The sequence below is a fragment of the Arachis ipaensis genome, chromosome B3 (assembly GCF_059453495.1).
Source record: "Arachis ipaensis isolate K30076 ecotype BB chromosome B3, ASM5945349v1, whole genome shotgun sequence".
In the NCBI taxonomy this organism is placed as follows: Eukaryota; Viridiplantae; Streptophyta; class Magnoliopsida; order Fabales; family Fabaceae; genus Arachis; species Arachis ipaensis.
The window spans coordinates 139,487,553-139,501,234 of record NC_142438.1 but is presented as its reverse complement, the minus strand read 5'-3'; the positions used below and the strand labels follow the sequence as shown (position 1 = coordinate 139,501,234).

The 13,682-nt window shown below is 24.1% G+C and overlaps 1 protein-coding gene across 1 annotated transcript; it reads left to right on the top strand.

Moving 5' to 3' along the window:
• The first annotated feature begins 3,480 nt into the window (after positions 1 to 3,480).
• Positions 3,481 to 4,458, top strand: LOC107634785 (transcription factor PRE6). The gene is made up of 2 exons (XM_016338207.3): positions 3,481 to 3,870; positions 3,959 to 4,458. The coding sequence occupies exons 1-2, from the start codon at positions 3,745 to 3,747 to the stop codon at positions 4,109 to 4,111; spliced, it is 279 nt and encodes a 92-aa protein (XP_016193693.1). The 5' UTR covers positions 3,481 to 3,744; the 3' UTR covers positions 4,112 to 4,458.
• Positions 4,459 to 13,682: the final 9,224 nt, after the last annotated feature.

Below are 13,682 nucleotides of genomic sequence, written 5' to 3'. Positions count from 1 at the left end.
TGATATCATGTGATGAAATTATTCTTTTAAAAATTGATATATCATGGTTATATATTTTCATAAATGATTATATCTTTATTATTTTCTCTCATGCAAGAATTTTTTTTATTACATGTATTTTTGTATAGACTTTATTTTTCTTTTTTATTTATTTTAATACTAAACATTTTTTAAACGATGATTGAATTTTAAATTTTTAGAGTCAATAAAATTTTAATAACATGTCATAATATTATTTTTTAAAAAAAATTTAAACTAATAAAAAGATAATATGAATAATTATATTTCTATCATATATAAATATAAAGTTATTCTTATGATAAAGTAATTAAATATACGATCAAATAGTATATTAAAATTAAATTATTATATACGATGTAATCAGGTTAACGGTGCCGGTGAACACCCTGATTCAGTATGTGAGTTAAGCAGTTAATACTTGATAGTTAAAAGACTCAACTTTTTCTCTGAATCCATGCATGTCTGATGTCTCTACTAATTAAATTCCTTTATTCACTTTCTTTTACCATCTTAACAAACACCGGTGGATAAAAAATATATGTTAATCCTATATTAAAATTAATTATTAAAATCAATTATTATTATTATAAAATATATAAATATAAATTAAAAATAAATTAAATAATATATATTCATATATAAATATATAATAACTAATTTAATAATTTGAGTAAATGATTTTAACCTACAAATAAAAATTTTAATATTCATTACTTAGCTATGAAAAAGCTATTGTTAAATTTCTAGATCTTACAATGGATGACCATCCAACCATCGCCAAGATCCACGAATATATATATACAAGAATCGATGTTATATATTCATGAGTGGCTCTCCTCATGAAGAGGAAGATAAAGATAAAAGTTGTTGACACTATTCCAAAATTTAGGGTTTCATATAACAGCATAGCCCTCAATACCTATATATGGGCTATGATTGTGGGCTACCTATGTTTTGTTGTATATCTAACTATATATATGCCAAGAATCACGCCCTAGAAATTAAACTCCAAATGCAACATGTGATTATCTTGTTAATATTACTATTAAAAGACTTTGACTTTCAATTCAAAGAGATAGAAAGATAGATTAACTCACGAGTAAGGGGGAATGGATTTTTTTCATTGTTAAAACAAAATTAAGAGAGTAAAGTGTAATTTATAATTTTTTAATACATTTTTTTTCATATATTTTTTTTAATTTCACTTTTAATAATTAATGATTAGGGTTGACAATATATATCCTATATACGGGTATCTAATCCAGACCAATCTATTTAATAGGGTTGTCTATCCTACTCGTTGTGGATAGGATAAGGTAGGGTATAAATTTGTCTGCGGGTAGGGTACAGGTTTAGGGTATACCCTATCCTATTCTACCCGCACCCTTAATATATTATATAGTGTATATGTAAAAGTTATGTATGTAGTGAAGAAAGTGAGTTTTGTCCTCACAATCTTCTTCTTACAAAAATTTGAAATAATCACTAAACTAGTTGATGATCATATTATTTGTAATTTTATGTTGAATTTTTTAAAATTTTATTGTTTTTAATTTTAATTTGAACTTAGTTTTTTATTTTTTATTTTATTAATACGTGTGAAATTTGGAATGGTTGAATTTTATATTTATTTAAAAAAAATTTTTTTTCTACGAGTAGGTTCGGATAATGTAGGGTTTAGAAATTTAGGGTGCGAATAGGGTTAGGATTGAGAGATTTTCAACCCGCGGATACGGTAGGATATAATTTTAAGAAAATTTTTAACCCGGAGAGAGGGTTAGAATAGAGTTTAAACCCTACCTTATTTTATCTATTGCTAACCCTATTAATAATGAGATATCACACTTTACTCCCTCAATTGTTAAAAAAATTAAGAAGATCTATTTTGTATGTTAAGTCATCTGAATTTACGATTAATTCTATCTCGTTTTATATTTATTGTGAGAATCTTATGAAAGTATCAATACTACATGGTCGCTACAGATTTCGAAAATATAAGAACCATCTGAATAATATTATTATTACTATTATTTCCAAGAATAATCTCTTTTTAGCAGTTTATAATTTTCTTTCTACTATAATTTTACTCTAATTTTTTGCAGATTTTAGGAGATTGTCTTCCCTCGTATTGTCTTCCCTCAAATATGCCTTGACTATATGATTAAGGGTGCTGCTAAAATTAAAGAAGAATTATTTTTCGATATATAATTTGTATAAAGAAAGTGCTTCTAACGTGAATTGGTTCCACTTTTATAGATGATGTTAGATCGATAAATTATTTTAGTAACTAAATTTAATTAAATTAATTTAATAATTTATCGTTACAATAAAACTGATTGAAAAAAAATGAGAAAATGCATAAGAAAAAAAATTTTGATTGAACTTAATTAAAAAATAATTTATTTATTTAATATTTTTTATTATTTATTTACATGTTTTAGTATAAGTAAACGTCATTTTGATGACACTTAAAAGTCGGCAGATATATATGGTGATGGCCCTTTTTTTTGTTTTTCTAGTCTTTATTTGTAAAGATTTTTTCTTGTGGCTGGAATTTATAGTTTTACTTTATTTATTTTAAGGTAAACTCTTAGGTGTAACTTCATGATGTATAACTTAAATGATATAATTTTTAAGAGTGACTTAGATAAAGATGGTTAAAATGTCTTTTTTAAAAGATATTTTTTAGTAATTAAAATTTAACATATATAATTGATTAAATCATATTTTTTTGTTAAAATTAGGCTAGACAAATTAATTTAATCGAAAAAATGGTGAATCAAATCTTCAACTGGTTTAAATTAATATTATTTTTTATAAAAAATGACTACAATACCGTTATTATAGAGAATGATTAAAATACTCTTATTATATATATATTTTAAAAATTCTAAATTCTAACCCTACGATAGAAAAATAAAGGACTAAAATTTAGGATTCTCAAAATTAATATATATAATAAAAGTATTTTAGTCATTTTCTATAATAGGGTATTACAATCATTTTTTATAAAAAAATAATATTAATTTAGATCAGTTCAAGATTTAATTCACCATTTTTCGATCAGATTAATTTGTCTAGCCTAATTTTGATAAAAATAACATGATTTAATCGATTATATGTGTTAAATTTTAATTATTAAAAAAATATCTTTGTAAAAAGATATTTTTAGCATCTTTATCTGAGTGACTCCTATAATTTTTTTATACTCATTTGGATTTCTTTCTTATTCTTTTTAAAAAAATTTTTCAAAGTTTCACGTGTAGTTTTTTTCGAATGAAATTGATAAAAACAACCGCACCATGAAATATAAAGGAAAAGGTATTTTAGGCAATAATTAGTTATTATTTGATTTTTTTGTTTGTACAAGAACATGAGCGAGCCCTTGATATTTGGTGATATATGAAAGAAAAGTTAGTTAATTGAAAATGTTTTGGTCCTTAATTAAAATAAGAAGAAGGAGAAGAGAGAAGGAGTGAGAGTGACAAAAGGGAGAGGGTCCCTAGTGGGTAGTAGAAGAAAGAAGAGAGTTGACACTTGCCACTCTCCCTCATCAACAACTAACACTTGCCACTTGCCACTTCACCACATCATACATACTATTTCATCTATATCCATTTCTCCCAACCTCCCCTGCACTATATATTTACTCCCATACATACTTGCATGCACTTTTTATTCTCCTCTTCATCATTCTAATTTATTTTATTTGGAACACATACAATGTCCAGCAGAAGATCCTCTTCGGGTGCTCCAACTTCCGCCGGGATGACCGATGCTCAAATCACCGATCTCGTCTCCAAGTTGCAACAACTCATCCCTCAGCTCCGCTCTACGCATTCCGACAAGGTCCCACAATGCAACCTCATTCTTCTTCTTAAATATAAATATACTACTATTTCTAATAACAACTTATTAATTCATTATTATTCTATAGGTTTCTGCGGCAAAGGTGTTACAAGAGACTTGTAGCTACATTAAGACCTTGCATAGAGAGGTTGATGATCTTAGCGACCGATTGTCCCAGCTTTTGGCCAACACAGACTCAAATACCGCACAAGCAGCCATTATTAGGAGCTTACTTATGTAATAATGCTACTACTACTAATATATAATTAATTATTAATCATAGAGCTAATTAGCATTTTTTTTAATTACTACTCCTTCTCTGCTCTCTGCATGTGTGTCCCATTAGTAGTACACTACTGCTTTAAATTTATTATTATTATCATCATCCTCTCTTCTTAGTTCTTAGTATAGGGTTTGCTGCTGTTTTTTTTAGACCTAAGCAAAAGGCTACTACCATGGGCTCCATCTTATTAGCGCCCACCCTAGTGTTTTTTTTTATCACAAACTTTGTATGTAATAGCAATGACTTTGATCGGAATATATGTTATTATTGCTTTAAATAAAACAGTTTCGCTATGTTACTGACAACATTTTTGCGAACCCACAACTTCTTAATTGAGTATGAGGAGATTATACCATGGAAGACTATGTCATTTGAGTTATTGTTTTTTGGCATATAATAATTAATTATTATTGGTATTAAGTTGGCAGATAATATATTGATACCTTATACTTTTTTAAATAAAATCATCATTTATATTTAAAAAAAATAATGCTATATCATCAATAAATATTATTATTTTTATCGTATTTGACCAATAATAATTTGTATTTATATTTATAAAAGTTTTGTACACAAAAAATATATAATCTGCACTTATATTTATTAAAATTTTGTTCACATAAATTAATATAATTTTATTTATAATTTTTAGAATTTGTATATATTAAATTAGCAAAATTTACTTATTAAATTTTTAGTATTTGTAATGGTTAAATGATGACAAAAAATATTAAAAATTATTAAAAGTTTAAAACTTTTTCCTAAATATAAACATTTTATTTTAAGGCAGATTATATCTTACCTATATTTGTTCTTTACTTATGCCATCTATCTTACTAGGGAACACTCATTACACGAATTTAAATCTGGACCTCCATAGAATTTCTTTTTTTATTTTTCATCATATTTTTCAACTTGATTGATTAAAAATTAATTTTTGTAATCTGAATTTTATTTAAAAATTTATTATTATATATAATAAATTATTGCATACATAAAATAAATTCAAATTTCAACGACAAATAAAATAATCACTTAACCAATTAACCCAATAGACTTTTTAAAGGGTGTAAGAACATTTATGCAGTATATGGCAGATGTAGTTATCAAGAATCAAAATAATTGGTATTTTATCAAAATTTGGAGGCTACAAGGTACTTGGGTTCCATCTTAGTATTGTTAGTAATGTAAGTTAAGAGAGAAAGAATGAGCGGTTTGGGAAGGGACCCAGAGGCAATGAAGAGTGAAGTGACACTAGTCGCCTAATACATGTGACATTGCCCCCACAAAGCATTTTCGGTTATTTGTTTGTTGGCTGCCAACCCGTGATATTTTCAGTCTTGGACCACTCTGCATATGTATAAAATGAAATTCAATTAAAATAATAAAGAACTCACTTTGAACCTTTACCAGCATAGCTACATTCATATGCACCATATATACATGTATGCGGATATGGATAATATGATAAGATAGATCTACTTATATTGTTTTTACTTTTAAAATCATAATATTATTTGTATATTTAAATTCATATACATCTGTTTAAGATATTCCGGAAAAGAGTGATAAATAATTAACTTTTTAACTAATATTCAGTTTTTTTAAATATATTATTTATACATTAAAATTAGTCACTAAAATTAATTTTTATATTTTGACAGTATATATTAACTATTCAAATAAATTATAGAAGAGTACGAGGCTAGCAATTTTTGTGTTTTGTAATTATCAATTGGCTATCAATAGTATTTTTAATGGTGTGAGATTACATCCAATGATAAAAAATTACTCATTTTTCTTTTGATTATTAAGTAGTGGCCACAAAACACAAAAATTGCTGGCCTCTTAGATTTCATCTCAATTATATACCAAATTCTCTACGCACCCAATTCACACCAAGCACCTCCACTCGTTACTGCGTGTCACTCTTCTATCTTTTGAACACTCTCAATTCTTTAATTTAATCTCTTCACCTTACTTCCATCAATTTTCTTACCACTGTCACTGAATCTCTTATTCTTTTTCTCTTCCATCACAATCACATTCTCTCCTCTGCGCAGCGAAGAGACTGAGAAGACGAGGCGCGAAGAAAAACAAAGAAAAAAATGCAAATGTGGTGAAGAACAACAAATAAGAAGATGCATATAGCGGATGAAAACAGTGACCGAGATAGGAGATGCAGCAGAAAGTTTCTTTACTGTGTCATACACTACCACAAAAATGGGGTTTAGCCACCAAATTTTAACTACGAACATTAAATTGTGATAAAAATAAATGACCGTATCTTCTATTTATCACGAAACATTGTTACGTGGCTAAAATTTAACCTTTTGCCACACACAATATTTTTCGTAGCTGTACGCATGTACTTTCTGCTTATATTAACGTGTCATGACTATCCTGTTTTGAATAAATTAATTTCTTAAATAAGTTTATTAATGTATAGTATCATTTTTTTAAATATTATGGCATTAATACATATTTATGAAATTAAATTTAAAAATATAAAAAATGAATTTAGATAAAACAAAAAATTATAAAAATAAAGATAATATTCTAATATTTGAGTTAATTATAAAGATAAAATTTATTTAGCTAAAATAATATAATTTTTTTTTGTGACTACTAAAATAATATAATTTGAATAGATAATAAAAATTTCAATAATTTTTAAGTATAACAAAAAAATTTAGTTTTTTTTTTAAAATAAATTATTTTATCATTTTTTAAAATTAAAAAAGATGAGGATAAATAAAAAAAATTAGTTTTTATTTACATGGTTTAGTACTCACTATATATTTTTGTGAGTACTGTACTCTTATTATATGCATAATTATCTTTTTAAAAATTATTTTGTGAAATTATGAATTAAATTTTTTATTTATACTATTATTTAATTGGTATATTTCATTAATTAATTATTTTATAATGATTTTTCGTTATACAAAAATTAATACTAATTAATTTATGAGTCACTTATATAAAAGTTTGTAATTTTGTTAAGTAACAAAGAAATTGATTTGTAAAATTTCTTATAACAATTTTATGTGATAATTAGTTTGTCTAATGTAATAAAATTTTAGTAACTAATTTAGTAATTAAAATTTATTAAATATTAAATTTTTTAGGTAAAAATATTTGCAAAACTTAGTTAATGTATAACTCTTATTATATTGTTTCGTGTATAATAGGTAAATAATTAAATAATAGTGCATTGTTTAAATCGTCAACTATCCAACTGCATGAAATGAGAGATTGTGAGAGTCATATATTTATTAAAGTAGTTTGTTGGTTATTTATTGTTATTATAATAAAAATTAAAGATAAAAATATTAGAGACTCAAAATTTAAATTTAAATTTAAATTTTTAATCATTTTTAACCATTAAAAAATAAATAAATAAATAACTATTGTATTAAAAATAAAATAATTTAAAGTATATTTAATAGATAATAAACAGTAGAATGAAAAGAAATATTCTTAAGATTAAAAAAAATTAAAAGACGATCTAAATAACAATAACCAAACTAAATTTTTAAATTTAAAATTTTAATGTGCGCTTAACCTGAAGTAGTTTTTGGCGGAAAGTTAAAGTAATCACTAATCACGGACAAATTTCAATATAACTTCCCATCATTCACGTTGTCTTTTAACTCCTACTTTTGTGCAGCACCTGAAAACACTTTCTTTAACCACACTATATGAACCCTATCATATGATAAGATATCCTCCAAACTCAAAATACCGATTTTTTTCTTTCTTAATTTTTGGTGTTATTTGTTGGTTTTTTTTAGCAGATTTTTTCGTGGAGCGAAAACCTAATAACTTAGGAGAGACCCTTTTAGCAGAACTACGATAACCACAGGTCAACAACAATGAAGAATTTGTAGAAGATTTGGACGAAATAAGTTTCAAGCAACTGTACCTACTAGAAAAGATTATAATGACCCTTTAGTCGTGAATGTCAAAGGTATATGAAATTTTAATTTTTTTTACGTGATTTTTTGAGTTCTAATATTTAATTTATTTATTTTATTCAATTTTGTATTCGGTTGTAGACACTTCTACGGGAGAAATCACAACTGGCAAAAGGACAACAATTCAAGTTTGGCATTTGAAGAATAAGGACAACAATTCAAGTTTGGCATTTGAAGAATGATGAAAAAGACATTATGGAACTTGATGGGCATGGACAAAGTTGAGATAATGACGCAAATTTATTGGTAGGTTTCTGGGTGTAATGGCCCGTGGAGCAATGTTGTAAATTGGAAAAAAAGTCTTTGGTGCTGAAAATGTAGACGTGTGATAAATTTAGAGAAGCTGGTTGAAACTTCAGAGAAAAAGTTATGGATATGAAGAAACCAATGCAAGATTCAGTTGGCAGCTCTGTATAAATTTTTGTTATCAAAATACAGTGATAAAGTATCTAATTTATCCAGTGATATGCCAGACATTTAATTTGTGTATTTAATAAGTAATAGTTGAAATTTTAAATATATTTATTTTAGAAGGGATTAGAATTTATTTTATTTATGTTAAAAAAATTTATTTCTTATTATATATAAGTTTAGACTTGTATTATTATTATTATTATTATTATTATTATTATTATTATTATTATTATTATTATTATTATTATTATAAAAAAATGTTAGATATAATATATTTAAAAAGTTTGATTTTTGTTATTAATGTTATATATATAAATATAATTTTAATTTAATAAAATTGTTCAATTAGAGCAAATTAGCACAAATTAGCCACTGATTGTATGTGAAACAGAGTGAATTAGCAAACCCGGCCTGCACAAATTATTTAGCCACGGCATTATACGTGGACAATGATATATAAATTGTGGCTCTTTGAAGGTCTCCACGGTGTTTAAAACCGTGACTAATAACGTTAAAATCGTGGCAAATTGAAAATGCAACCCCCCGATTAGCCACAAATATTCTTTCGTGGCCAATGTATGGTTACTACGCTTATCTTAGAGTTTAGCTACGATTTTTTTCGTGGCTAAACCCCTTATTTCTTGTAGTGATAGTGTGAGACTAGGAGTGTGTGGGCGCGTGCATGAGTGAGATTGGGCTTCATGTTTTAGTTTTGGAATATTTTTAGGTATAAGTGTATTTTATAGAAAAAGTATAGGTAGACAATGAAAATATTAAACAATGTGAATAATAGATATATCGAATGTCACTAAGTGTATGGATAGTTATTTTAATATTAAGATTTAAGTGGGTAATTTGAAAGTGTAGTGTGTTTTTATTTTATTGGTAGTTGTTCATATTATTCAAGATAGTCATTATTTACCTAACACTCCTTTTTTTATATTAATAACTAATTTTGATGTACATCTACTATAGTTTTTATCTCATCTTTTCTTAATTTTTTCAAAAACTATTATTTCTTAATTTTTTATTGATATTATTACTATTTTTTTTGAAAAAATCTTTAGTTGAATCATTAAATATATAGTCATTTAGTGATTATTTATTTTTTTTAATGATAATAAAAATAACTGTTAATATATTTACTGTCAATTAGATATTAATTATTTTATATTTTTTTACTAAAAAATTTTAACAACAATTATATAATTACCATTATAATATTTAATAATAATAATAAATATATAATTATCACAAAAATATAAATTAAATAAAATATAATAATTATTATCACTAAAAATTTGTCACTAAAAATAATTTTTATTATAATATTCATGTGTCTTTATAGTTTAAATTTTTAAAACAAATACTTTTACGATATAATATTAGAATTTTTATTGTCTCAAAGATTTAGAATTAGATTTTTGCTACATATACAAAAATAAATTTAATATAAGACTAAAAAAAAGCCTATACATATACTTTAAATTTAAAAAGGAACTTTTACTTAAAAATATAATTATTTCTGTACTTTTTTTTATCAATTTGATCTTTTTGAATGAATATTTTTATGACCATCATTATATATTAAGCTTACAAAGTGAAATATAAATAATTAAATATGCAAATAAAGTAACATTTTTTTTTCCCGAATCTCTTAGAGAATCTCATATATTGGCAGCTCTACGTGGAGAAATTAAATAGTTATGCTTGAAGACAAAATAACGCATGGGTATATTTTATTGAGTGATGCCGCTATGCATAGACACAAGAAGATAAAAGAGGAGAGAGAGGGGGGAGGAAGAAAAACTGATGAGTGTACAGCATTTTTTCTGCTGTATTGATACATATATATCTCCTAAAAGTCAACCGTGCATTTAACCATGGAGCAGTTTGGGTTTAATTAAATTAAACTTTGTTATTAAGAAAAAGTGCATATGTTACGAGACCTAGCTAGCTCTACTATGAAAATGGCAACGAGGGTTGCGTTCGCTCTTCTATGTATTGCATAATTGACTTGGGTTGAATTGTTGAGTTTTTCTATAAGTGGTGGAGTGTGTGTATGTACTTGTAATCTTGTATAATCCAGCATTGTTTAGTGAGCTTCAAGAGTGCATGTCTTGAGTAGGGTTAGACCAAGAGCTAAGTTAATTAGCATAAACTAAGCAAGTTAAGATATACTGGAATAAAAATAATGAGCTCCTTTCTTCTTCTTCTTTTTTTTTTTTTAATAAAGGCAAAGTACACTGTACTCATCAAAGTCACATTTCAGTGGCTTCACATACGAGAAATCTATATAAAATAAATAGTCAAATTTCGTCTCAGAAAAATCATTCATTTTTTAAGTTGATTTTCAAAATTTTAATTTTTTTAAATTAAATTCATTGTTTAAAAATTTTAAGTTAATCAAGTTAGTTCTTTTGTCATTTTTTTTTTTGATAGTGTCAAAATTTACTAATGTAATATGTTAAATGATATTACAATACACACTTATAAGTCTTAATTCACTATTAACATAATAAGTTTATGAAATTATATTAAATTAAAATCTAATTAAAGAAAAAATTTGAGACATTTAAATCCTTCGATTTGGGATTGATTTGATTTAATTTCATAAAATAATCATGTTAATAATCAATTGGGATTACTAGATGTGTATTATGATGTTACTTAACGTACCACATCAACAAATTCTGATGCAATTGGCAATGGAAGTAATTGAAGAACTAACATGACTAACTTAAATCTTTAAAACTAAAGACGAATTTGATTAAAAAAAATTTTCGAGATCAATTTAAAAAAGAGTGATTTTTCAGAACTAATTTAACCATTTACTCTATTTATACTAGTGGCTCAACAAATACTATTGTGCCTGTTCAACAACTTTTCTATTATTTTTAAGAAATTAATTTTTATGTTTTTATTTTAAAATTATAAATTTAATAAAATAAAATATTAAAAAATTTTATTATGTTGTTATTATGTGAAAACAAAAATCAAAATAAAGATTTAAAAATATTATTTATAAAATAAATATTTATAAATGTTATTATGTTTATTTGTTTATTTTTAATAGTATTTAATTTAAATTAGAGACAAAAAATTATATTTAAAGAATTCTTTATTTTTATACATAATTATAATTGAAAAAAAATATTTTTTAAAATTTATTATTCATTTTTTAAAATTATCTTTAATTTTATTTTTTTTTTTAAATTACTAATTTATATTTTTATTATTGTCTCAACGCCACTATGATATTGCATTGTTCTCCTTTCTCGTCTTCTTCTCCTTCCACCTTCTCTTCATTCGATGGTTATTAATTATCACCAAATATCATTATCACAACTTTTAATTTTGTCTATCACTTTTATTTATAACCAACTATTTTGTTAAATTTTATAAGTTGTTTAAGTTTTGCTAAAAGAATTTTTTGTGTCTTTTGAATATCTGAATGTATAAAAATTATAATTTTTTTTTTGATGTGCGTGTTAGTTGTCTTATTTTGTTCGATTAAGAAGAAATTTAAGACAAAAAACACTCAAAATTTTCGCTATATTAGCAAAATTTGATGTCAATAATTCTAAAAAATAATATCAAAATATATTATTTTTAACTAAATAATAAAAAAATAAAAATACATCATTGTAAATTTTTTAATTAATAATTATAAATTAAAGTCGCAGTTTAATATAGTACATATTGAATAAAAAGTAATCATTGTTATCGTATTTGACTACTACTATATAAGTTTTATGTTTATTTTATTATGCACATTAATTAAACTGTACTTTATTATTTTATTTTGCATGTTTTGAAATAATGTCATCGTATTATAAAGGTGAGATTAATTTATCATTTGAATATTATCGCTAAAAAATAGTTACTTAAAGTGAAACGCTATATAAAGATAAATAGAAAAATTTTGTAATTAGTTAGAAAATTTTATATATCTCTCTCTCCAAACTCAATTTTGTTATGAAATTTTTTTTAGGTAAAAATATTTTTAACTTCCTATATAATAAGTATCATTTAAATTATCTAATGTATAAAATGTCACATCTTTTTATTTATTTTCAAAATTAAAGTTAATTTTTGTTACTTTTTTACTTTCTTTTAGTTTTTTAAATTAGCCTATATATTATCAACTTATTTCTGTTATTTATGCAATAATTTTTCTCTTCTAGTAGTTATTCATTAATAAATGCTAAATTACCCAAATTCAAATATATTCTCTTAAACCACTTTTTAATAATCTCGTTTGAATCGTTTGAATAGGATTTCTTTAGACTCTAAAATTTTTAAAATAAAAAAAATACAATAAAATAAATTAAAATGCCTAATAAAATAAAATAATCTAAAAAATAAAAGATATATAAAAAATTAATAAATTAAAAAATTAAAATTAATTAACAAAGTTCTTATCTTATCCATTTTAATGTTATATGGAGTTTGTTCACTTTATCGTTGATATGTACATATTTTTTGTGTCTTCTGTATGACAAAACAATACTTTATGTAATTAAATATCAAATCCAATATTCTAAATAATTAAATATTTAAAAAATTAGTATACGAATATTTTAAGAAACACTTGATAGGTGTGATTTTCTTGCATGCATTATATATCAATTAAATAACTAAGCCAATATGCCAAACAAATAATATTGTAAAAGGCAAAATTAATAAGTTTTTTTGTAATATAATTTATTTATTTTAATTTAATTTAAAAATATTTATATACTCAAATTTTAAATACAATATTCTAAGTAATCAAGTATTTCAGAAAATAAAAAAAAGGGTAAAGTATATTTTTTGTCCCTGAAGTTTGACAAAAATTTTAAAAATACCCCTAAATTTTATTTTGTTTCAATTTTGTCCTAAAAGTTTTCGATTTGCATCAAATATACCCTTGACGGCTAATTTTTCAAAAAATTTAAGACCAATTCAACAACAATTTCATAAGAACAACCCTCAACATAAGCAAATCAAGCATAATTTTCATGCATTATTGTTAAATTGGTCTTAAATTTTTTGAAAATTTACCCGTCGATGGTATATTTGATGCAAATCGAAAACTTTTGGGACAAAATTGAAACAAAATAAAACTTAGGGGTATTTTTGAAACTTTTACC